The sequence below is a fragment of the Gracilinanus agilis genome, chromosome 4, assembly GCF_016433145.1.
Source record: "Gracilinanus agilis isolate LMUSP501 chromosome 4, AgileGrace, whole genome shotgun sequence".
Classification (NCBI taxonomy): domain Eukaryota; kingdom Metazoa; phylum Chordata; class Mammalia; order Didelphimorphia; family Didelphidae; genus Gracilinanus; species Gracilinanus agilis.
This window is the reverse complement of record NC_058133.1, coordinates 151,417,324-151,442,533: the sequence shown is the minus strand read 5'-3', so window position 1 is coordinate 151,442,533 and position 25,210 is coordinate 151,417,324. Positions and strand designations below refer to the sequence as shown.

Genomic DNA, 25,210 nt, shown 5'->3' with positions numbered 1-25,210 from the left:
CATTTTTTACAGATGAGGAAACTGAGGCTGATAGGGGTCAAGTGACTTGCTCAATGTAACATAGCTAGTAAGTTCCTGAGATAGGATTTGAATTCAAATATTCTTAACTCCAAGCATGGCATTTTATCCATTGAGCCCCAAAGTCCCAGTTTACTAGATACCTGCTCACATGACTTTGAAGTTCCTTCTTCCAATTAAAGTCCAGACTTTTTAGTCTGGCATTCAGTATCCTCCATGATGGCCACCTGTCTTTCCAATTTTAATCTTCTATTTCTTGCCTTCATGTTAGCCTATTCTTTTTATCTCTTACCAGTTTAATTTTTAAAAATAAAGTAAATTGGGGGCAGCTGGGTAGCTCAGTGGAATGAGAGTCAGGCCTAGAGACGGGAGGTCCTAGGTTCAGATCTGGCCTCAGACACTTCCCAGCTGTGTGACCTTGGGCAAGTCACTTGACCCCCATTGCCTACCCTTACCACTCTTCTGCCTTGGAGCCAATACACAGTATTGACTCCAAGATGGAAGGTAAGGGTTTAAAAAATAAATAAATAAAGTAAATGGATTCCTGTAAGATAAATTAATTTGTTTAATTTACCATATTCTCACTTTGATTTTTCATGGACTTTATTATACTGTCTGATTCTTTGCTTTTTTAATGTTTTGAATGTACTCCTTTCCCCACTCCTTTACCATATTTATGTACTGAAATCTTAGTCAAGATGGATCTCAAACACTATCTCCTCTATGAATCTTTTCTTGATTGCTGAAGCCTGCAGTGATCTCTCTGCCTCTTTTAGACTCTCATAGTACTTTGTAATTTTCTTATATTACTAATTAGCATTACACCTTATGTAAAAATCCTTTGTGTTTGTTTTTTTTATTTCTTACTAGATTTCATTCTTCTTGAGTGCAAGCAGTATGTTTTATTCATCATTTTATCTTTCTGCCCCCCTCTGGTTGGAGGGGCGTTACCCTAGGCCCTTATACATTAATAAGCATTAGATAACTGTTGAATTCGGCATAGAGGTTTTGCTTCTTTTCTGTACAGAGCCTAGACAGTGTGGATATTTTACAATTTAAAATGATTAAAAACCTTTTATTGTGCAATTATTCACTATCTTAACTAGACTCATATTCCTCAATTTCAGTTTAGAACAACTAATCCTTTCTGATAATAGAATTTCTACTCTGCATTTTCCAGATGCTGGAATAGGTACAGTATCATAATAATTCTTTCATTATATTTTTAGCCATTCTTCCACTTCTATATAATTAACCATATTCTCCTTTTTTAGGGTGCAAAACCTCAATGTTTTCTTCTTTGCAGTACCTAGTGATAAATGGCAATCAGATATCACAAGTGAGTATGTTTGCATTGTATGTGCATATAGCATCCTGTTTGACTTTTTTCCTCATTCCAAGGTGGGTTGTATGATTATGTACAGACACTGTACTCCTTTTAGCAATAGTAATAAATAGTCAAAGTAAAATAATTTGTGTTCCTGGGACTCCTTTATAATAAAAACTAAGTATTATCAATCATTCAACAAGCAGTTACTAATCCCCTACCATGTACCAGGCCCTGTGCTAGATACTAGGGATGCAGTGACAGAAGTAACACAACAAAGACAAAAATAAGATAGCCCCTGTCCTCAAGAACATTCTTTTGGGGGAAACAATATATACGCACAAATAAAATCTAGACACAGTAAACACTAAGTAACTTTTTGTTAGATGGTGAGTAATTGTACAAACCATGGTGGAGTTTGGGGATTATTGGGAAAGGATTTTTTAGAAAATGGCATTTAAACTGAGTTTTGAAGGAAGCTTAAGTAAGAACATGCCCCCAGGCCTGGAGATCAGCCTATTATGTATATGGCACAGCCAGTAAGCAATTTGGCTGAAGGTAGAATGTGCAAAGGAAGTATGAAATAATGCTGGCAAGGTAGAGTTAGCCAGAAGAAGTCAGTTAACTGCTAAATTAATATCCATTTAGATGTTTAGTTTGTAGATATGTCATATATCTACAAATACATAAAAATAGATGTGACTTTTAAAACTGGAAAGTACTGTTTTGTGTGAGTTTAAAAATCAGTTTGAGATCGTCATTTTCATTTTTTCCTTCTTTAATTCTAGTGGTCATCTATCAATGAATTAGATAAATTAAAAAGTTTACAGTCCTTGTCCTGTACACATAATCCTCTGACTGAAGGAAATAAAGATCTTCAGACTATTCGCCAACTAATTATTGCCAAAATTGGTCAGTTGAAGATATTGAATAAGTGTGAGGTGGGTATTTTATTTCTATAGATATAATAGAGATTTAACTACTTTTGAAACAGATTAATTATGTTTGATTTATTAGGTTTTTGGAAGTGACTGAGAAAACAATGTTTTAAGTAGAATGTAAACTCCTAGAGGTCAGGAACTGGTTTTGATTTCATCTTTGTAACTCTAGCTAATAAAATAGTGCTTATACATAGTAGATACCTAATGAATTGAATGGTTTCTGAATTGGACAAATGAAAAAATTGTGTCCAACCTTAGGGACATGGATGAAATGAAAATTTCTCTTCAACTGATAAAATGACCATTCTAGGACGGTGATGGCAAACCTTTGACACGTGTGTCAGCACTGACACATGTAGCCATTTCGATGACACACAGCCACATGTGGCTGCATACAAAGAAGTATGGGGTCACATGCTGAGGTGAAACATTTGCTGTAGTGTAGTGTAGACACTCTGTGCACTATAGATGACAATTCTACCTATATTAATTTACCTATTTTGGTTTATTAAATACAGTTATATATTACAGTTATACATTTTTGTTATTTAAACTAAATATCATGAAATTATGATTATTTTTGAACATCACCTGAGTTATGCTTGATTTTTTTTTGGCAAATTTTGACACACCAAGCTCAAATTGCCCATCACTGATCTAGGATTTAAACTCTGATGGCTATTCTTTATAACTATGATGGGAGATATGATCATTATTGCATATAAGGATTATAAATCATAAATTCTTGCTTTGAAGGTTGTTAGTTGATGATGGAAGGAGTTGTGGGAGAAGATATAACATGTGCCCTCTGATTTCTAGAGGAAGAGTACAAAAGAAACTACAAGGCTGTTTATTTGTATTTTAAACACTTGGCCTACTCTCCCCTCTAAGAGTTGTACTTGTAATAAAGATATCATTACTTTTCTTAGAAAGGTGGCCTTTTGAATCCTACTCTCATGAAATTATCTTTGAGGGGTACAGACATGTAGATGTTCTCCTCTATAAGGTATCCTGTGCCTAAATTCATCTGTTCTAAAACTTGTCAGATTTTTAAAAATACTGAATTGGTTTAAGTAAACAAACATTGATTAAGTGTCTACCCAAGGCATTGTGCTGATCTCTGTGGTTACAAAGTGAAGAATGAAATGGCCGCTTTAGGAAATCCTACTGGTGGCAATATAATATCTACAAAAAGATATGTTGAAGAGGTAGAGAGCATTAATATCAACATTGTAGAAATGAGCAGAACCAGGAGAACATTGTACACAGTAACTGAAACATTGTGAGATGATCAAATGTAAAACACTCTGCTTCTAATAGCAATGCAATGATCAAGAACAATCCTGTGGAACTTAGGAAAAAGAATGCTATCCACATCTAGAGAAAGAACTATGGGAGTAGAAATGCAGAAGAAAAACATATGATTTATCACTTGGTTATATGAGTATATGATTTGAGGTTGTGGTTTTAAAAGATCACTCAGTTACAAATATGAATAATATGGAAATAGGTTTTGAGTAATAAGACATATATAAACCAGTGGAATTGCTTGTCAGCTCTGGGAGTGGGGAGGGAGTGGAGTGGGGAGGGAAAATGAATCATGTAACCATGGAAAAATATTCTTTAAAAAAATGAATGGAATAATGTGGAAAAATCAGCATTGTAGAAAAAAGAGAGAACATATAGATAGTAGATGTAATGTAGTAGGAATATCAATAGAGAAATTCAGAAAATACAAAATCCAGGAAGATAACAGATAATCAAATCAGTGGCCTCAGTGTATACACAATTGAAACAAGGTATAGATAACAGGCAAGTGAAGTAGAGATCCTAAAACAGAGGGGAAGAATTGCTCACATAATTTGCTCCAAAGTAATTGCATCTTTCCAAAGGCCAAACTCTTGAGGAAAATTGCTATTCTTATTTTTACCAGGTGTTTACCATCTAAGTGTACTTATCAACCTCCTTAAATTTTTTTTAAAGTACAGAAAATGGAAGGAAAAATAGATAGAGGAAGAATGCGAAAGTATAAATAATCTTGCAAGAAGAGTGTCAGGAGTGCTAAATAGAATTGTTCCCCAAAAGAAGTCATTTATGACTTTAAAGTAGCTTGGAGAGAGGCCTCCAGTGGAGTGCCCATGCGATCTTTGCTTATCCTTATGATAGCTAATATTTTTATCAGTGGCTTAGATAAAAATATAGATGGCATGCTTAATCAAATTTGTAGATGAGGCAAAATTGGATGACAGTCAGTATACAAAAATATCTTGGCAGGCTAGAAAATTGGGTTATTTCTAAGAAGTCCTTCTTCCAGCCCAGGCCCAACTAATCTTCAGGTGAGTAACCTGTGTAGAGGAGGAGCTATCCTTCCCCAACAACTGAAAAAGCATGGAATCCTGAAGGAGAAATGTGAGTCTATGAACCCTAGGAATAGCAATCCTCTTCCCCACATTAGACCACTGGTCTTCTATCCAACCTAGTCCCCTGCTATCATCACCCAGAAAATTTATCTGTACAATTATCTTTTCTACATTGTGACTTTCCCCATCATAGTTTTAATGTATTGCAGGTCAGCAAAAGAGGTTAAATGGGAATTTTTGAGGCGTTCGTGTAAAAGCCAGCAGATGATACAGAAAAGGTTTAGAAACTCAGAAATGCGTACTTAGCCCAAATTTTACAGTAAGAAACCCATAAAAGAAAAAGAAAAAAATTTAGACTACTTAGACTACTTTTCTGGTTAAAGGAAGAGCCTAAAAATTTTATGTAGGTAGTCCCCACAATATAGAAGAGATAACTCTGTCCATCTATCTGTCTATCTGTTTGTCTTTCTGTCTGCTATCTGTCTTGTTTGTGCTTTTTAGCTGGTACTTCAGCGAAGCCAGGAAAAGTAGAAGGTAGAGATAAGGAGGGAGAGAATTACAGCATTGGAGGACAGCTAGTGAAAATGCCCAGACTGGAGATGGAGTGTCTTGTATGAAGAAAACCAAGGAGAGCAATGTCACTGAATTATAGAGTATTTTGGGGGTCATGGTGTTGTATAAAGTATAAGAAGACTGAAAAGGTAGAGGAGAGCTAGATTATGAAGGACTGAATGCCAAATAGGGGGTCTTATATTTGATCCTGTTTATTGAGGAGGAGGGTAACATGGTCAGATTTTCACTTTAGGAAGATCACTTTGGCAGTTGAGTGGAGGATGGGATATAGTAGGGAGAGACTGGGGGCAAGCAGACCAACCAGCAGGCTATTGCAGTAGTCCCAGTATGAGGTGATTAGAATATTTACCAGGGTGGTGGTAGCAGTGGTAGAGGAGAGGAGGAGAATATTCAAGAGATATTATGAAGGAAAAATCAACAGGTCTCATCAAGAGATTTGATATCGAGGGTTAGGGTGGGGAGGAAAGGGGAGAGAGACAGATAGGCAAACAGTCAGACAGACAGGAACAGGGACAGAGAGAGTAAATGAGAATATATGTGGCATAGAATATAATACTAGGTTTTTAGCCTGGGTAACGAAGAGGAATAGGAGGAAAGTTAGAGGTTTTTGGGGAAAAGATGGAGTTCATGTCCAAACATGTTATATTTAAGCTATTAATGGGATTTCTAGGTTGAAATGTCCAAAAGGCCTTGGAGATGTGAGACAAGAGATCAGCCAGAGGTTAGAGCTAGATAAATAGATTTGAGAATCTTTGGTATACAAGTGATACTTATTGCTCCATAGGAGCAATAAGATCCCTCAGTGAAATAGTATAGAGAGAGAAAAGAAGAAGACTTAGGACAGAGACTTATGTTAGTGAAAACTGGACATCGTTCCAGCAAAGGAGACAGGGAAGGAATGGTCAGAAGGTAGAATACCCAGAAGAGTATCAAGGAAAAGAATGACCTAGAGGGCTAGAGACAGATTAAGAAGGATTAGGATTGAGAAAAGACCATTGGATTTAACATTGAAGAGATACTAGTAAAAGAGAGCAATTTTGGTTGAATGATAGCTCAGAAACTAGATTGTAGAGTTAAAAGGAGAATAAGAGAAAAGGAAATTAAGGAATCTATTGTAGATTGCATCTGTATTGAATAAATAGAAAATAAACATAAATATAAAAAAGGAGGGGAAAGAAAGGAAAAGGTCTAAAAATTGGAGGAGGGAATCAAAAGAGGTTTGTGTTTTTATTTCATATGAAAAGCCTACGTTATTTTAGTGAAAGAGATTTGCTGTCTCCCAGGATCCAGATGGAGATGCCCGTGGAGACCGCATGCTGATCTAGATGCAAAAAATTTAAAGTTTGGGGGAGGCTTAAAAATTTCATTTGTCTTGTTAAAAATTCATTTGTTTTGTTTAAAAGTATTTGTTTTATATGTATGTGTATGTATATATATATATTTGTGAACAAAAGGGGACTCTGATTTAAAAAAAAAAAGAGCCAAGTATTTGGTTTTCTCTTGTTGTAAAATTTGTTGCCATTTCCCCCTTGTGTTGATGTATATACTCTTTATTTCTTTATTTTATTGTGATTGTAAATTTGTTTATGTTTATTTGTATTTATGTATGTTTGTCTGTAAATTTATTTATGTTTTGGGAGACTGGTCTCCCAAAGGATCACAGGGGGGAATGTGTAGTTTAAAATGGCTCTCAATCCTGGGAGACTACATCTTCCAGGACCCTCTACCATAACTTCCTCAGACACATCTCACTTCCTTTGTGTTTTAAACTCACTGGTAGGCAGTAGGGCAGAAAGCAGGCTGGCAAGTAGGCAGGCAGGCAGGCAGTTCAGAGTCCCATCTAGGTGGCCAGAATGTTTTGTTTTGAAAAAGGAGGAAGGATGATGATGAGAGAAAGGGAAAAGAAGGTAGGGAAGGAAGGAAGGTAGCCAGGGTAGCTCCCAGCCCTTGTGGGGAAATTAACCCAAGCCCTTTGGAGCAGAACAAAATCAGGCTAGACTATAGGGATATTAAAGTGAGTTTATTTTAGGTTATGAAAAGAAAGGTTTGGGAAAGCTAGGAGTTAGTCTCCAGCAGTTATTTGGGACCAAAGCTCTCTGGGGCAAAAGGCTCTCCTCTGTTCCTGGGAAAAGGCACCCTCCTCCCTTCTCCAAAAAAGGCACCAAAACCTGTGCTCTCTCTTCTATATATACTTTCTCAGACACCTCCCACAAAGGAAGTGGGATGTGTCTGAGGAAGTTATGGTAGAGAGTCCTGGGAGATGTAGTCTCCCAGGATTCAGAGCCATTTTAAAATGCGCAGGTTTCATGTTGAAGGTGGAGCTTGAATTGATAGAATAAGAAAAGAAACTTAGTTGATAAAAGGTCTTTGCATCAAATATATGTGATAAAAGTTTGAGATCCAAGATTAATAAGAAATTAACATAAAAATATAATATCTTGAGCCAATCCCCAATAAAGGAATAGTCAAAGGATTTGAGTAATTTTCAGAAAAAATACAAATATTCAACAATCTGAGAAAATGCTCCAAATTACCAAACTAAGAGGAATTACATTAACTCTGTAATTGCATAAAAGTGACAAAAATGGAAAAATTTCAATAGTATGGGAATTAGGGGAAGATGGGCACAATAGTTCACCACCAATGACTACAGCATTGGTTTACTATTTCAGAAAACAATTTGGAGTGATGGGAAAAACACACCAAACTCTATATTCTTTAACCCAGTGATCCCCTACTGTGTGTATACTTCAAAGAGGTCAGCCAAGGAAAGAAAGGTTCTGTATAACACAAAATATTCACAGCAGTACTTTTGTGGTAACAAAAATATAAACAAAATGGGTTCCTTATTTATTGGAAAATAGTTGAATAATTTGTTATAAACAAATGGAATGGAAATTATTACAATAAAGGAAATTAGGAATTCAGAAAAATATGGGAAGATATATGAAATGAATCAGAATGAAGATAGCAGAACCAAGAGAACAGTATTCACAATGACTATACCAGGTAAATCATAGCACTGAAAGGTAGTCAGCCTGCCAAACTCTAATGAACTTTCTCAGTGATATTTTCAGTAGAAAGGAGGGGAAGACTACAAAGATGGATGCAGCAAATGCTTCTAAAAGAAATCACTCTCAATTGGCTTTGTTTATGCATTTTTCTTTGTTATGACAAAGGACCTAAATATAACTGAATCTCCTTCAAACTAAACATTTTTAATACCTTCAGATTGAGAGGTTCATGTGGGGCAGTGGAAAATGTATTAGATTTGGAGCTAGAGGGCCATTTGAATCCCATTTCATTGATTTGCTACCTAATTGAGCTAAAGCAAGTCATTTAACTTCCCCAGGCCTCAGCTTCCTCAGATCTTGTACCATTTACTAACATGAGGTCAGTGTGGATGTATGGCTCAGCCATAAAGGGAGATATCATTGGCAAATTTGAAGAGTGTGAAACATGTTGCCTATTGGACGTATGGCTAGAAGAATTTGTGAATGAATAGGAGAGAGTATTGTGAGATATACAGTGGATATTTTTGAATATATTAAATTAATAAGTTTTTGTACAAGAAAGACTGATATGGCCAAGATTGGAGAGAAAACAGAAAATTAGGGGAAAAAATTTTAGGGACATTTTCTTAGATGGAGGTCTCATATTTGGAACTTTGTCAGATTTATAAGAATGTGAGCCATTCTCCAATTGGTAAGGTAGCCTGGAGTTATGCCCAAAGAGCTGTGGGGCTTGTATGTACTTTTTGACCCAGTAGTACTGCTACTGGGTTTGTTTCCCAGGGGTGATCAGGGAGGAAAGAAGGGAACCCATATGCTCTAGAATGTTTGTAGCAGTTCTCTTTGTGGTGACAGAGAGCTGGAAATGGAGGAGAAATCTGTTAATTGAGGAATGGCTAAACAGGCATGACTGTTGGAATACAGCGGCACCATAAGAAATGGCGAGCAGGTGAATTTTGAAAAGGCACGATTCAAATCTGGCCTCACACACTCTCTTGCTCTTTGACCCTGGGCAAATCACTTTGAGCCTGATTGCCTACCCCTTACTGCTCTTTTGTCTTGGAACCAATACTTAGTATTGATTCTAAGACATACAGTAAATGTTTAAGGGGGGAGGGGGAACACAGAAAGACCTATATGAAATTGTGCAGAATTAAGTGAACAGTCAAAAGATCATATACAGAATAAGAGGTGTTTGAGAAATGACTTGTTTGTGTTCAACTCCAGAGAAAGAACTGATGAACAGAAACAAGCAAGACATGGTTTTATATGTGGATATATTTTTTTGTCAAAAAAGTGTCTCCTTTAGTGCATGGGGGTGTGTGAGAAGGGAGGGAAATACCTGGGAATTTTAATGTGGCAAGCAAACAGATAGATGGATAAATTTAGGGACCAGATAGCCTCCAAGATCACTTCTACTTCTCTGATCTTATGATATAATGGTTAAAAACTGTCATTATAGGATGTGAACTAATGTTGAATGGTAATTTTGTTAATGTCACATTCCTTTTTAGCTGTTTATGTATAAAGGCATCAGGGGGTGATTTAGGCAAAGAAGATTAGAATTCGGAGTTAGCATTTCTAAATCCTGAAAATGCCCTAGGAATTAATGCTACTTTTGACTGACTCCTTTTTCATTCCTTTTCAATACAGATTCTTCCTGAGGAAAGGCGAGGAGCTGAGCTTGACTACCGCAAGACATTTGGAAGTGAATGGAAAAAAGCTGGTGGACATCAGGATCCAGATAAAAACAAACCAAATAATGAATTCATTATAGCCCATCCCAGATACCAGTTATTTTGTCTTAGTAAGTACAACATAAGCATCAATTAACAAGCATTTAAATGCCTACTTTCTGCCAAGTACTGTGGCAATATAGCCACAAAGGGAAAAATGAGACAGTACCTGCCCTCAAAGAGCTTTCATTCATTCTGTCCAGGAAAATACAGAGAGCTACTAATCACTGGGGAGATGAGTGAAAAGTTTCATGGAGAGGGTGGAGCTTGAATGGAGTTTTAAAAGAAACTAGAGATTCTAAGAGGTGGAGGTCAAAGGGGAATCTATTCTTAGCCCTGGGAGACCTTGGACAAAGGTTCAGAGAAATAAAATGGACTGCCTTGTGTAATGAAAAGCAAGAAGAGGAATTAAGCTAGACTGTCAAGTGCAAGAAGATGAGTAGGGTATAAAGCCAGGAGAGTAGGCCTTGAGCCTTCTGGGTGATTCCCCAGCTACAGCGCTGGACCTGGAGGTTGGAAGACCTGAGTTCAAATATGATCTCAGCCACTTCCAATAGCTGTGTAATCCTAAGCAAGTGATTTACCTTGTTTTATTTTCTTTAGCTGTAAAAATGGAGGTAATAACACCTGCTTTCCATGTTTATTGTGAGGATAAAATGAGACATTTATAAAGCACTTTGCAGGTTTGCAAACCTTAAAAATGCCATATTTTTGAGTGACTATAATAATAAATCATTACTAATCACTAAAGAGTTTTTTGAGTTGGGGAGGTATGTAGACCCGGGCTTTAAAAAAAATCACTTTGACAGCTGTGTGGAGAAATGCAATAGGGAGAAATTTGAAAGAGATCAGTTATGAGACCAAACTTAAGTAGAGAGGCAATGAGGTCTCCAACTAGTTGGTGGTGACTGTGTGAGAGAAGGGGAGAAATATGAGAGGTGTTACAGAGACAGAGACAACAAGATTAAGAGACTGTGGCTATGTGAAGTGAATGAAAATGACTTGAAGCTAACACTAGGATTACAAACCTGCATGGCTGGAAAGATGGTGACGTTGACAGAAAATGGGGAGTTTGGAAGAGGGATGGATTTTAGGGGATTGATAATGAATCTGTGGAGTTTGAGATGCCCACTGAATATCCAGTTAGAAATGTCCAATTAGCACTTTGTGATGGCAGAATGGAGCTCAGCAGAAACTTGTTCTACAGATAGAGGTCTGGGAGTCATTTGCAGAGAAATGATCATTAAACTCATAGGAGTCCGAGGAGGTCACTGAGAGAGTATTGAAAAAACAAGGCCCAGGGTAGAGCCTTAGGGTACATTTGCACTTAAGGATGTGATATGAGTGATGACTGAAAAGGAAGAAAAGAAGAGGAGCTGTCCAGGGTTAGAAGAAATGAGAATGTAGTATCTTGGAAACCCATAGAGGAGAGCATCCAGGAGGAGAGTGGTCAACAGGGATAAATTCTGCAGAGAGACCAAGAAGGAAGAAGACTGAGAAAAGGCCATTGGATTCATCCTTTAAGAGATCACTGAAGGGGCAGCTAGGTAGCACAGTCAATCAAGCCAGGCCTGGAGTTGGGAAGACTGACATTCCAATCAGGCCTCAGATACTTCCTAGCTATGTGACCCTGGGCAAGTCACTCCACTCCAGTAGCCTGGCCCTTACTGCTCTTTTGCATTAGAATTGATTCTAAGATAGAAGATAAAGGTTTAAAAAAAAGGTCTTGGCTAATTCTAGGGATAGGCTTTTCAAATGAGAGGAGTAGGAAGCTAGACTTCACAAAGATGAGGTGATAGTGAAAAGGAATAGAAATAATTTGAGCTTTATTAAGGAGTTTGACTATTTAAAAAAAAGGCAGATATACAGGATGTAATGAGAGTATTTTTTTTTTAAAGTATGGGAAAGAACTAGGCATATTTATAGGCCCAAGGGGAAATTTACCAGTTACCCTTTGAAAATTGCTTGTCATGATGTATGTGGGTGAGTATTGGTGGTAAACGGGTGGGTATCTGGATTCCCCCCCTTGTTAGCTTTCATTGGGCCAGATCAGCTATTCACTCACCCATACCCCAGGGAAGACCTATGAGGAAATAAACTCAAAAAGGTTCCCAACTGGCAAAGCTATAATGGGGATGTTGAAGGAAGGTGTTAGGGATCAGTTGTGACCCTAATGGGTTAAATCCCACCCTCAGAGCCAGCACTATGGAGACAAGCCCCCCCACCCCCCCTCAGTTCTAGTTGCTTCGCTCTTCAAGATGGTGTTGGGTATTCATCTTCTCCTTAGCCACAAGATCGGTCTTCTTCCCCTCCAAGTAACAGCCTCAAGCTACCACTAATAAACTAATAAAGATTTATTATAAGGATGAGGGAATTCAGGATAACAGGGTAAGGGATATTTGAGGATTTTTGAGGAAGGAGGGAAATGGGATCGCTTCTCTATCGACTATGAACCCCACAATAAGAGAGCAGTTCTGGCTTCTTCTGTAGCTCAGACTCTGGAGCTCCCTCTCCCTCTCCTCACATTATCCTATCCTTGACACTATCTAACAAACAGGGGAATAACTACAAGGAAGGGGTACAAGATGGATCAAGGAAGGGTCCCCCAAATGCCCGCTCCCTCCATAGTCCAGGGACTAACTCCAATTATGGAGCACAACTCTCTTGGTTTCTTCTTCATTGGCACTGAAGTCAGTAGAAAGGTTTAGCTGTTGAAATCTCCAGATTGCCCCTGAATTTTGGGTTCAGAAGAGCTAAATTCCTGTCCAGAACCTCCCAGCCACCCACAACCATCCACCCCAAGCCCACCAGAGAGCTTGAATGTCCTCTCAGGAGTCCTTGGCAGTTGGCCATTGGCAGTTTAGAATCTTCAGGATTTTCACCAAACTCCCTCCTTCACTGGCCCCTCCCAATCGAAACCTCCTGAGGTCAGCTTCAACTCCACTTGCCTGCTCTCCTTTGTAAAATTCAGTCCACACTGCTACAGTGAACTGTAAACTTCTCAAAGGGAGCGAAATGTTTTTTGTTTTTTAAATCACCAGCATTTAGCTCAGTGCCTGGTACATTTGTTAATAAGCCCAGTGTTTTCAGCTTGAGTGCTTGATAGCAAGTTTTTACTGAGGGTAAAGATGGGGACAGATTTTGTTTTGGAGCTTCCCCAAAGGACTTTCAAAATAGGTATTGTATGGGGCTTTTCTCTGGAAAAAAGTCTAGAAAATAGTGTACAAGTTAAAAAAAATTAGGGCAAACTAGATGAAATTCCTGGAAATATAAATCAACTTGGGTCTCCTGTGTCTAGAAGGGTCTTAATCTTTTTTCAGGGAAATTAAATTGAATCAGATTTTGGAATTCCAGAGTGATATGATCAAAAACTATTTAAATTTGTGGGGAAAGACTAGCATTTGCTAAAGCTAAGTCTGTCTTTATATCTTCAGATGCAGATGTTAACCACTCAGGAAGACTTGATATTTCTAGAAAGGCCATATCACTTCGTCTTTTATAGAGAACTGGCTACTGGGACTAAATTCTAGGAGGTTCTGGTCATACTTGTAGTCCTTCAGAAGGTGGAAAAAAGTGACTTTAGCCCCTAGTTACCAAGAATAATTAGTCAAAATAGGAAGCAACCCACTTGGTAGGAGAGGTCTGGCTTGGACCCACCCCTTATGGCTTCCTTCCCTTGTGATCGACAAGCACCTTCCCAGAGGCTGCCCAGTGTACTGGAGTACACTAAAAAACCTCAAAGAGCCTAAACCAGTCCTTGTTTATCTTAGAAAGTTATCTTGAGGGAGTTTTTTTAAGAGCCCCTGGGGGACCATGCTAGGTCTACCCTGGTGAGCCTGGCTGTTAATACTAACTTATTCATTCACGGTCCTGAGTGCTTTGGACCACCTTAAAGGGACATGGTGCCCAATCTGAACACTTTGTGAATTTTAAACCCTGGCTTTCTTTCTTCAGGAAGGTGTGTTGCTTTTTGGTGCCTTTTTGTTCCTGATGTTCCTTTCACTTCATTTTAACATATTAATATTACAATTTTTGCTTTCACATGGCTTTCGTTTTTATACATTTCTTAATGCAGGAAAACAATTTACTGCAGAAATGCTTTAGATTCTAACATTATCTCTGTGGGTGGGAAAGGCATATAAATCATTCCATTAGCTGACCCATTTTGCTGGGTGCCTTAGGTGAATTGAGTATTTTCCAAGGAAACTCGGGAGCTATGGATCTACCCAGGAACTTTGAAGATATGCCCAGAGTTCTTCAACATTGGCCCGGGTAGTGGAAAGAGTCCTGGCCTCCCCTCTGCATTTAGGCTCCCTTTTCAGGTATACAGGCAAGTTGTTGCAGTCAAGCAGGGACAACTAGTCTGAGAGCTACACCCCAATAGCAGCCTGGCTGATGGATGCCAGGTTTCTCTTTCTGACTCCTCAAAGGGAAAGAACTGTTCTTAATGGGACTGAAACACACTTGAGGGGAAAGCGAAAGAATCATGTCTGAGTCAAAGGTATCTTGCCTGTGGCCAAAGAGCCTTCTCTGAAAATGTCAAAAACAACAAACTAGACTCTCACCCCAAGCCCCAGGGCCTTCACTAGCACAGCAGCCATCACCCAGGTATAGCAAGACAATTCTTGGTGTGGGAAGGGAAAGGGCTGGTTTAGGCACATTTTTCTGCGCAACTTTATTTTCTTATATAGAAGTCTTTGGGTTCCTTGTTCATTCAGGTGACTTACTGCTATCCCTCTCTTTTTATAAACAGAATATGGTGCACCTGAAGATGGGGAACTGAAACCACAGCAGCCATTTATGCTAAAAAATCAATTGCTAAGTAAGAATTCAGAATTTAAAAAAATATGTATTTGCCTTTAAGTCCTTACATGCTGAAAGAAAACAGGTTTTCAACTGATAGAGATTAGTTTGCCTTTAACAAATTTTATATAATAACTGAAGTACTTTAATATCTAAAGCAATACTTAGTGATTATGAACTTTAACATTTTAGCATGCATAAGCAAAATGTCTATAAGGATTCAGCATTTTATAACTATTGTGTTTTAGATGCCATCTTAAACTGAAATAAGTGCCTGGGGAGTGAAGTGGATTATGATTCTCTAGAAATGAATAATTTCCTACTTTTGAATGTTTCCCAAAATATATTTGGAGAGAGGATTAGAGAAGTGATAGAATAGCTGGAAACTGACATTAGAAAAGTCCTGCTTCTATTATTTCTGAGAAGGTGACAGTCTTTAGGGCCAAATGTTATGGCACTAAGAACCATTTTCAATCAAGAACTGAAGCAAGGAGCTAAAGGTAGTGACCATAGCAGCTAACAGAGGAAAGGAAACACTGTAATAGGTAATATTCATGGAATCATCTTTCTTTTTTCCCTTAAAGCTCTAACGATTAAATGTCCTAATCAGCCTGATAAGAAAGTCTTGGTGAAGCAGCTACCAGGTAAGTGTCTGAGCAGTTTTTGACCTCTTTGTGCTGTTCCTGGCTGGGGATGGTGGGAACTTTCTGAAGCTCCATCTGCTCAGAAATAAGACAAATTGGAGTCCATGTGAAGACAGATTCAAAGGTTTTCAGATCTTCATGGACCTTTTGCAATGTAGGGCAGCTGCAGAGAAGGTAAGGCCCATTAATATTACTCCCATTCCCAAAGTATCATTTGGCAAGGCCACCATTGATCTCTTTCCATACATCCTGTCATGCGTTATCAGAGAAGACTCTGAAGTCCTGCTAGATTGTACCCTAAAGAGCAGGAACTGTTCCCGCCCCCCCACCTCGAGTTCTCGGGTACAGTGTTCTGCATAGATGTTCTACAAGTACTCATTGGCCAAACACAAATACTTGCGGGGTAATAATCATACCTGCTTTTTGTTATGTATAAGAACAATAAGCAATCTACTTCTCCCCACCATTTGCACACCAGCTTTATTGAAATATATATGTTTTTTAATAGGCCATCTAGTCCAACCTCCTTGTTTTATAGATGGGAAAACTGAGGCCCTGAGAGATTAAGTAACTAGTCCAAGATTGTACCTTGTGGCAAGGGGAGTAGCTGGGTAAAGAATTCATTGGTTTCAAATCTTGTGCTCATTCCAGAATGATTGTTTATTCAGAAAACAAATACCTTTCTGAACAAATTTGATCTAGATGATTTAACTTAAGACTTGATTCAAATGGAAAGAAACCTAAACCTGAAATATGACTATCAGATGAGTGTTATGATCAATTCAGATACTGTGGAATCTGGAAATTTAATTTGATTTAGGTAAATATTTAAATAAATCAGGTCAAATTTGGAATAATGATTTAAAAAGCAGAAATGAAATTCAGGTTAGCAAATCTCTTTTTTCTTTTCATTCATCAGTAGAGAGTACTCATTGATTTTTGTAATTTGTTCATTTACTCAATACAACAAGCTTACAATAGCATTACTGGTTCCTACACTAATCAGTAAAACTGTCATCTGTTAATTTACCAATATTCCTTCCTTCATTTAAAAAAAAATTAAAAACCCTTGCCTAAGACAGAGGAGCAAGAGCAGTAAGGCTAGAAAATGGGGTTAAGTGATTTGCCCCCAGTCAATGTTTGAGGCAAAATTTGAAACCCCATCTCTAGGCCTGACTCTCAATCCACTAAGCCACCTAGCTTGCCCGGACCCCTTCATTTTTTAAACTACCACTTAAAAATCTGCCTCTTCCCCAACAAAAAGGAGGTCAACTGGTTCATTATTGAGAGCAAGTAGTGCTAAATAAATGGAAAAACCAGGCATCTCCTTTGAATTCATTGCCATTAGCAATTAAAATCTTAGAATTTCCCTTTTATTTTGAAAAAAGGCTAGCACCATGTTTGCCCTCATGGAATTATCAATATTGAGACCTGGCTCCTATGAGGGCTTTTTTCACTGGCAAAAAAGGGAACTTCATTGTTTGATTTTTAAATCTTTAATCACTTTCCTAGCTTTTGGAATCGAGTATGGAAAGTATTCTGATGATATCCTGTAACTTAGTTTGGGAGAGTTGCCTGGAATACTGAGGGGGCAGGTGACTTGCCCATGGCCACACTGTTAATGTCAGACGCAAAAATTGTGCCTAGGCCTTCCTGACTCCCCTCCATTACCAAAGTAGAAAAAAAATCCGATAACTCCATTTTCATTCTGTGCCCATTACATGTTGTTTGTATGTTATAACTACCCTAGCTACTTTTTTAAATGGTTACTTTGTAATGTATTACTAGTGGTTGCTTTCTCTGTGTGTAGGACAGAAATAAAACAGCTGCACACTTTTTTGTGAATAAGCAACTGTAATTCTAGAAATGAGGAGATGGTGTGCACATATAAGATGTTTTCATGGTCAGGATTTTGTTTGGGTAACTATAAGGTAATGGAGCCTGGGGTGGCAGGTTTTGTAAACAGTTTAGCCCTTTTATTTTCTGTGTAAGCAAGGCAGCAATCTGAGAAACTCTATATATTTCTAGCATCTTCACCTTCTGCTAGAGAAAGGAAATGTGGTTAGTTTGGCATGGCTTGTCCTTGATGAAATTAGACTGCTTAGTAACGATCACTGATTCTCTTCCTAAATACCTCTTTAATAACATATTCTAGGAGCTTTACCAGGACTCACAGTCAGGCTCTGGGTTTACATGTCTCACTGTTCCTTTTTTAAAATTAGGACAGCATTTTTATCCTTTTCTAGTTCTGAGGCTCCTCTTCATTAACTTTCTAAGATTAATGACAGGTGCTAAGCAATTGAATCTGACACTTCTTGGTTCTCTGGGATGTAGTTCATTTGGCCTGATGATAAGCTCACTGCGGCCAGCATGGTACTTTCTTACATTCTGATTTTTATCTTGAATTCCAACTCCTCATCTTCTTCTGTCCTTTCCAGCTCAAAGGGCTTTCTTTGCAGAGAAAAAAATATACAGAACCAAGATAATAGTTGAGGAGCTCTGCCTTTTGTCCATCTCTTATCCTTGCCCTGTCCCTTTGTTCTTCTCTCAACACAAGCTTTTAAAACTTTGTCTTCCTCAACAAATTCTGAACTTCAGTATTCCTTACACCAGTGATGGGCAAACTACTGCAGGTGGGCCAGATGTGGCTCCCTGAAATGTTTTATCCAGCTGTGCAACATTATTCCTAATCTGATGAATACAATGAGTGCGATACATTACAATGAAACTTTGAAAGAGTTGCCTTAGAAACAGACTGACAGATGAGCATTTCCTTTCCTTCAGCCCCCTCTTTAAAAAGTTTGCCCATCACTAGTCTTACACTATTCTTATAGGCTGGACACATTTATGTTCATCATTCCTTACAGGACTCCCTAACATACTTGTCAAATGCTGCCTCTAATAATGTTTCAAAAGATGTGATAACCACTGCATGAAAGTATGTTATATTCTTAATAGATCTGTGATTCTCCTCCAAAGCAGCAGATCAGAGTCCATCTTATGCAGGTCCTTTCCATATCTCCCCATAAGTTCACCAAAGCAGGCTGGGGTTAGAGGAACCTTCTCGCTTCCCCCGACATGGGGGCATTTGCTAATGGAACAAACTGGCCGGCTGCTCGTCATACCTTGCTTACCATGTAACCAGCCACTCTTCTCCTAGCACACATCCTTGATGACATTTTTTACCCGTTTTAGCTGGGAGTGCTCATTGCTTAGATATTGGAGCTTGCTGTGTGCTCCATAAACTACTACTCTGATGCCTCCTTTATGGAGGTGATTTTTTTTTTAAACCCTTACCTTCCATCTTGGAATCAATACTGTGTATTGGCTCCAAGGCAGAAGAGTGGTAAGTGCTAGGTAATGGGGGTCAAGTGACTTGCCCAGGGTCACACAGCTGGGAAGTGTCTGAGGCTGGATTTGAACCTAGGACCTCCCGTCTCTAGGCCTGGTTCTCAATCCACTGAGCTACCCAGCTGCCCCCTATGGAGGTGATTCTTAAAGGTTATGCCAGTGAAGAGTGTGGCAGGTTTTACTCACTGGAAAAGCTTCAACTGTCTGACCTCAATAAGACATTGAGTCCACTTTCTGAAGAGCAGGCCTGCTGAGGAGGGAAGGAAGCTCATCCCTGGGAGCCTAGCTCGTTGGGGATGAAATTTTTTTTTTTTTTTTTTGCTATGGCAACTGATGTATATAAATAATGTACAACTTAGGTTGAGTCTTATTCCTGGCAATATAAAATGGAGCTGAATGTAGCACATTAGAAAGGAAAAGGCTAATTTTTTATTCTAAAATAAAGATCACATTTATTATCACAAGTTGCATAAAAACACAGACAGCTTTTACAAAAATGATTTTGATAGAAAAATATTTGAGTTTAAGTACATTGTGATATTGCAGGAAAACCACACACTCTATTGCTGTGCCTCCAGCTAAAGCTTCAAAGAAACTAAACATTTCAAAATCAAGATATCCATTATTTACCATAACCTGTCTTTGGAAGTAAGTTTGTGTTTGTTTAACAAGCCAAATCATTTACTCATTCAAGTTAAATTTCAGGGCCACACAGTCCCTTGGTGTCATTGATATAGCACATTAGTGTATAGTAGAATCAGAATTGAACAAGATCTTAGAGCTGATCTAGTTCAACACCCTCATTTTACAGATGAGGAAACTGAGACCCCGAGAAGAAGGGATTTGCCCAGAAGATCTAGGTCTAGAACCCAGGTCTCCTGATTTGCAGGCAAATGTTCTTTTACTTCTGTCGGCTGGACATGAAGAACAAACCAAAAGGATGTTGATGATTTCAGACATTCCTTCCTCTATGCTGAGAATTACACCAGGTGGGGAACAGTTTAAATATAGTATAATCAATGGAACAGGATGAAAACTCATTGTCAAGGTCACTTAGGTCAAAATGTTGGCTCAATACATCCTGTGTGCCCCACCAACTATACTAGATGATGGAGCAGTAACACAATGGTCTATATAACAAATGAGCTTTTCTACATTAATCAGTTATTTGGGTAATCTAATACAACTAAAAAACACAGACATCAAGCCAACTTGGTGTTCAGCAGTTAAACAAAAACACATGCTTACATTTACTTTAGGAATAGTTTCATTGTGTTTTTTTATAAATAAGAGCAGCTGGTTTTATAATGAGCTGTCAGTTTAAAAAGAACTAATTTCTTTTCTTCTACTCAACAGAGTCCATGACAGTTCAAAAGGTGAAGGGCTTTCTGTCTCGTCTACTCAAAGTTCCAGGATCAGAACTCAAATTATCCTATGAAAGCCCTAAAGTAAGTAGTTCAGCAAGACCCATAATCAAGTTTAGCCCTCCATTAAAGTTGACAATTTGTATCTGCTTATATTATTTAGGAGTCTGAAGGCAACTGACTTGTAGTGGTATGAAAAAAAATACAATAGCTGATTTATCTTGTAACTTTTTAAACTTTTCTCCAATTTTAGATGGAAGGCAAAGAAATTGAACTAGAGAATGACCAACAGTCATTGCAGTTTTACTCTGTTGAAAATGGAGACTGCATATTAGTACGATGGTAAAAATCCAGTTATGACTACTCAGTATGACCGATGTCAAAAAGTCAACAATGGAAAGGATTTGTCAAACCACATTTCAGAGGGAGAAAAAATTGTTTCTGGCATGTGTATGTATAATAGCTCTAATAAATATTTTGTGCCTATTTACTGGCTTTTGTTTGTATATTTATTTTTGTACATCTTATACTTATTTCTTCATAGTTTAACATTATGTAGAAAACCTAAATGTTAAAACTATCTTGACTAATGTCTGAAAAAATTACTGTCTGACTACAATAAGCATTCTGCATTTTCCCCCTAACAAACCTCACTATGAATACTTACTGATACTATGTGATTATGATCTACAACTAAGGAAAAGGCCACTTAAAATGGGGGGAGGCACATCTTCCACTATTTTGCTAATCAAATTAATGTTGCTATATCCCTTCTGTTGTACTATTTTTAGGGCACTGAAAAAAAAGTCATGCTTTTTATTTGGGGTTGAGCCTAGACCTAAGTTCAGAGTGTCATCTTCATGGAAGTTCAAATATGACTAAATTCAGTTCTAGATATTGCCTCAATTTTATGTAAATATTAGGCCTGAGGTAAGCCATGATGATATAAATACTCCCAGGAAATAGAAAAGTGAGGTTATTCTTTTAGGGCACTGACTTATTCTTTAGAAAATTACTTCCCTATTATCACCAAAACCCTGAGGAGTATTTTGCTTTTGACTGATATGGAAGATTTTCCTTAATAGGGACATTTCATAGCCCTTATCAACAGAAGCCCACCGAATTAGCACCCAGTATTGTCTGCCTGTCAAACTAGAGAGGCCACAAACTTGGGGAACCACTGAGATGAGAGACATACTTTTAAAAACAAGGGTCCAAAATGGGGCAAACTCCCCTCTATGGCTACCTGCTAGATCTGTACTTACTGTTCAATAATCACAAGCAACGAATGCCAGCACTTCTGCCCAGAGCAGGCAAGCAAACCTCCCTACTGAGAAACTGCTTGTTTCCCCTTGAAACTCCCTCTTCATTTGCTGCTTTAGCCATTACAATTCATTTCAGCATTTAGCCAAGACACAACCCTAAGTGATGGACAGATATTATTAAACTGTAAGTGAACAAGCTTTTTTTTTTTTTTTTTTTTTTTAAATAAAAGGTCTTTTCCCCTTTTATGATACGGTATTTTCAAAACTGCTTAGACATAGAAAAAGTTAATGTTTCATTTCAGAATATGCTAATTTTAAAAGGGGAACTTCTATGCAAATATCAAGGAATATTCCATCAGTTATAGTGAAAGCACCAACATAATGCCCCTTGAAAGAAATCTGGTTTCCGCAGCGTAACCTCAAGTTTTCCTCATAGATCTTCCTTCATGTTGTCTTCACTCCAGATCTTCATACTGCCAGGTTTAAGTGATTATCATCTTGCCTCACACTTACAAGGATCCCCACAGGCTTCCTTCAGTCTCCACAGTTCTTTCAATTCTTGTGGAGAATACTGAGGGGAAGAGAGCATCCCAGTTTCACACGTCTTCTCACACAACCAGAGACTATCCTGTTTGTGGAAATTAAAAAACAAACCCAAAATACCAGATCACTAAGATGAAGTTTCAAAAGAGAGATATAACATACATAGTACAGATAACATAGATGTCCTATCATGGTAGAAGCTTTGATTTCACATTCAGAGTAGATGGGAATCCACAACAGTTGAATGGGTAGAACCTTTGGTAGATATAAGAGGGAGAGAAAAGGACAAAAATGGTCAGGGTGTATGGGGGGGAGGAGAACTCTAGAGATAATTAAGATGTGATGAATTTAAAATTTGGAAATTAAAAACTGGGATACTGAATAATTACTAATTATCACACAAAGTAAAATGAAAACTAAAAATTGTCTTTTTTGTGCAATTTAAGAAAAATTGTGTAAAAGAATTAACCTGTCAACAAATATCATGAAATTTAGTATGAATCTATAATAACTCCATTCACTCTGACTTTACCAGCAGAAAATTATGGGTATGTGTCAGCATAGGAAAAAAAAAGTGAGTGAATTATTTTTCTTTTTTTGTATGTTTTAGTCAAAAGAAAAAATGTAATTTACTTTCCTTCATCATGTGACCATTAGAACTTGGTATTAAAATATTTCTCTCAGGACACTTATGTGTTGAAATTTTTCATCATAATTAAAAAAACAACTCTAATTTCATTTCAGAAATGTATATTACCAGAAAAGAGGATGAGCTACTGATATGATAACCTGGCTGGTCACATCACAATGAATGGACAGCTCTTTAGTGTTAAGAACTAGAGGAAGACCTAATGGCTCCCTCAAAGAGAATTAGAGGATGAGAACAAATTTTGTGTAAAATAAGATAAAAAATAATCAGTGGAGTGGCTGCAGGCAGATAGACACATTAGTACACTGTTGGTCAAACTAGGAATTGGTTCACAACCATTCCAGAAAGTAATTTGGAATTAAGCTAAAATCTTCATACCTTCAGACCTAAAGTATTCACTAGGTATAGATCCCAAAGAGTTTGAAGAGAGGAAGAAAAGTCCCATATACAGCAAAAGTATTCATAGAAGCATTTTTCTGTTAGCAAAGAAAGACTTGGGGGAGGGGGGAGCAAATTACCATCAACTGAAGAATGGCTAAAACTAATCATCCATGGATATAGTATAGACTATAATTGTACTTTAAGAAACAGTGTAAGAGTTGAGAAGTTTACAGGAAGATATAGCAACTAATGCAGAGTAAACAGAACTAGAAAAACAACTCACTGCTAATAAAATAATTTTAAGTGGAAAGAACAAAGAAAAAACAAAAATGAATGCGGTGCAATTAAAATGACCAAATTTGGGCCCAGAGAAGTGAGAAAAAGTACTGCTTTAAACTCTTGAAAGAGGAAAAGGGAAATGGATGGAGGATGGAGGGGGATGGACTATGGGTGTAGACTAGTGGTATTAAACTCAAATAGAAACAGGGCCACAAATCCATTCATGAGAATCTACAAGCTGCATGATGACTTAATTTTAAAATGTAATGTCGTCTATGTTGTTATGTTTTTATTTATTTCATTACATATAAACCAATTACATTTTAATCTGGTTTGGTCTGGGAAGGGATGCAGGCTGTGTTTGATATATATGATACAGACCTAAAGGTCAGGCATGATTGCTACACCAATCAGGTTAGTTTTGCTGAACTTTTTATGAATCTTTTGTTACAAAGGATGGGTCACTAGTTGGAGGAAAATATTTAGAAAAGATTAAAAAAATAAGATTTTAAAAGGCATGGTTGGCTTAGGAATATCTGTATCAATAAAATCACAGATGCTCAGAGTTATGAAATAATACCACTTTTTTAATCACTGTATCTTTGCCAAGTGTTCATTCCATGGGAGGGCTAAGTAAGCTACATTTTATTAATATTTAGATGGTCTACAATGGTTTTATGTCAATCTATTTCCTCATGCAAAGCATTAGAGCAGTGGTTCCCAAACTTTTTTGGCCTACCGCCCCCTTTCCAGAAAAAATATTACTTAGCCCCCTGGAAATTTATTTTTTTTTTAAATTTTAATATCAATTAATAGGAAAGATAAATGCACCTGTGGCCATCACTGCCCCCCTGGATTGCTGCAGCACCCACCAGGGGGCGGTGGCACCCACTTTGGGAATCACTACATTAGATCATCATGAATCAGACCCAGCCTACGGAGGGAACTTTGGATATAGTTTGCCTAGATTTAGCAAAGCATTTAGCAGTTTCTCAGGCTACTCTTGTGTAAAGATGGAAAGACATGGGCAAGAGAAAGTTAAGTGAATTGAGAATTGATTGAATGGCAATCCGAGCCTAAATGGTAGGTATTAATAGTTCCAAAACTTAGCATACACATAATAACCCCTTAATAAATGTTAATTGACTGACAAATTTGTAAGGGGATGAAAGTCATATTTTTGGAACTACAGGCCCTTAGAGTCATCTATCTAATTCAATCCTCCATTTTATAAATAAGGAAACTTCCTTGACAGAATGTTTTAGGCATCTATCCTTGCCTTTTTTTTAAAAAAAAAAACAAAAACAATTTATCAGTGTCTTCCTAAACCACAGGCTGGACTGTGAAGGGGTTAATGTATGAGAGTGAAGGGTTTTTATTTTCTCTTAGAGGCAAGAGGAGACCCATGGAGCTTATTGAGAGGAAGGTTTTCATGGTCACACTTGTGGTTTAGGAAGATTAATTTGGCAGGTGTGTAAAGGATGGACCATAGAGGGGGAAAAATCTGGAAAGCAAAGAGACTAATTATGAGGCTATTTAAATAGTTCAAACAAAATGTTATAATTGTTTTGAACACAAGTAATAGACATATGAGTGGAAAGAAGAGAACAAATGCTAGATATAGAGACAGAATCAACAAAATTCGAAAACCTACTAGATATGAATGGTCAGAAAAGAAAGAAAAATCCAGAATGACTCTGAGGTCTCAAACCCGGGTAACTACAAGGCTGGTAGTGCCCTTGATAAGCAGTTTTAGGGACAAAGATTTTGAGCTCTTTCATCCATGTTAAATAGGAGATGCAGAACTGGAATTTGGGCTTTATCTGTATAAAGCTATCTCTATGTCAGTTTACAGAAAAAAGTTACCACCTTTAAGTGACAGGAGAGGAAACTGATGGTCAGAGAGGTTCAGTGAAATACACCCGGTGACACCCAGGAAATTTGTACCTCCTCAGATTTGCTCAC

The 25,210-nt window shown here is 37.7% G+C and overlaps 2 protein-coding genes across 2 annotated transcripts in view; one reads left to right on the top strand and one right to left on the bottom strand.

Moving 5' to 3' along the window:
* The window catches only part of TBCE (tubulin folding cofactor E), a 117,977-nt gene extending 97,354 nt beyond the window's left edge, over positions 1-20,623 (top strand). The window contains exons 11-18 of the mRNA XM_044675902.1: positions 1,146-1,210; positions 1,293-1,357; positions 2,134-2,286; positions 9,884-10,037; positions 14,720-14,788; positions 15,354-15,413; positions 20,121-20,212; positions 20,382-20,623. Coding sequence (XP_044531837.1) covers positions 1,146-1,210; positions 1,293-1,357; positions 2,134-2,286; positions 9,884-10,037; positions 14,720-14,788; positions 15,354-15,413; positions 20,121-20,212; positions 20,382-20,474 — 751 coding nt within the window. The 3' untranslated portion in view covers positions 20,475-20,623. The remainder of the gene's footprint in view (positions 1-1,145; positions 1,211-1,292; positions 1,358-2,133; positions 2,287-9,883; positions 10,038-14,719; positions 14,789-15,353; positions 15,414-20,120; positions 20,213-20,381) is intronic.
* A 63-nt stretch (positions 20,624-20,686) lies between these two features.
* Positions 20,687-25,210, bottom strand: part of B3GALNT2 (beta-1,3-N-acetylgalactosaminyltransferase 2) — a 52,446-nt gene continuing 47,922 nt past the window's right edge. Inside the window, exon 12 of the mRNA XM_044675903.1 lies at positions 20,687-22,021. Within this exon, the coding sequence (XP_044531838.1) occupies positions 21,887-22,021 (135 nt within the window). The 3' untranslated portion in view covers positions 20,687-21,886. The remainder of the gene's footprint in view (positions 22,022-25,210) is intronic.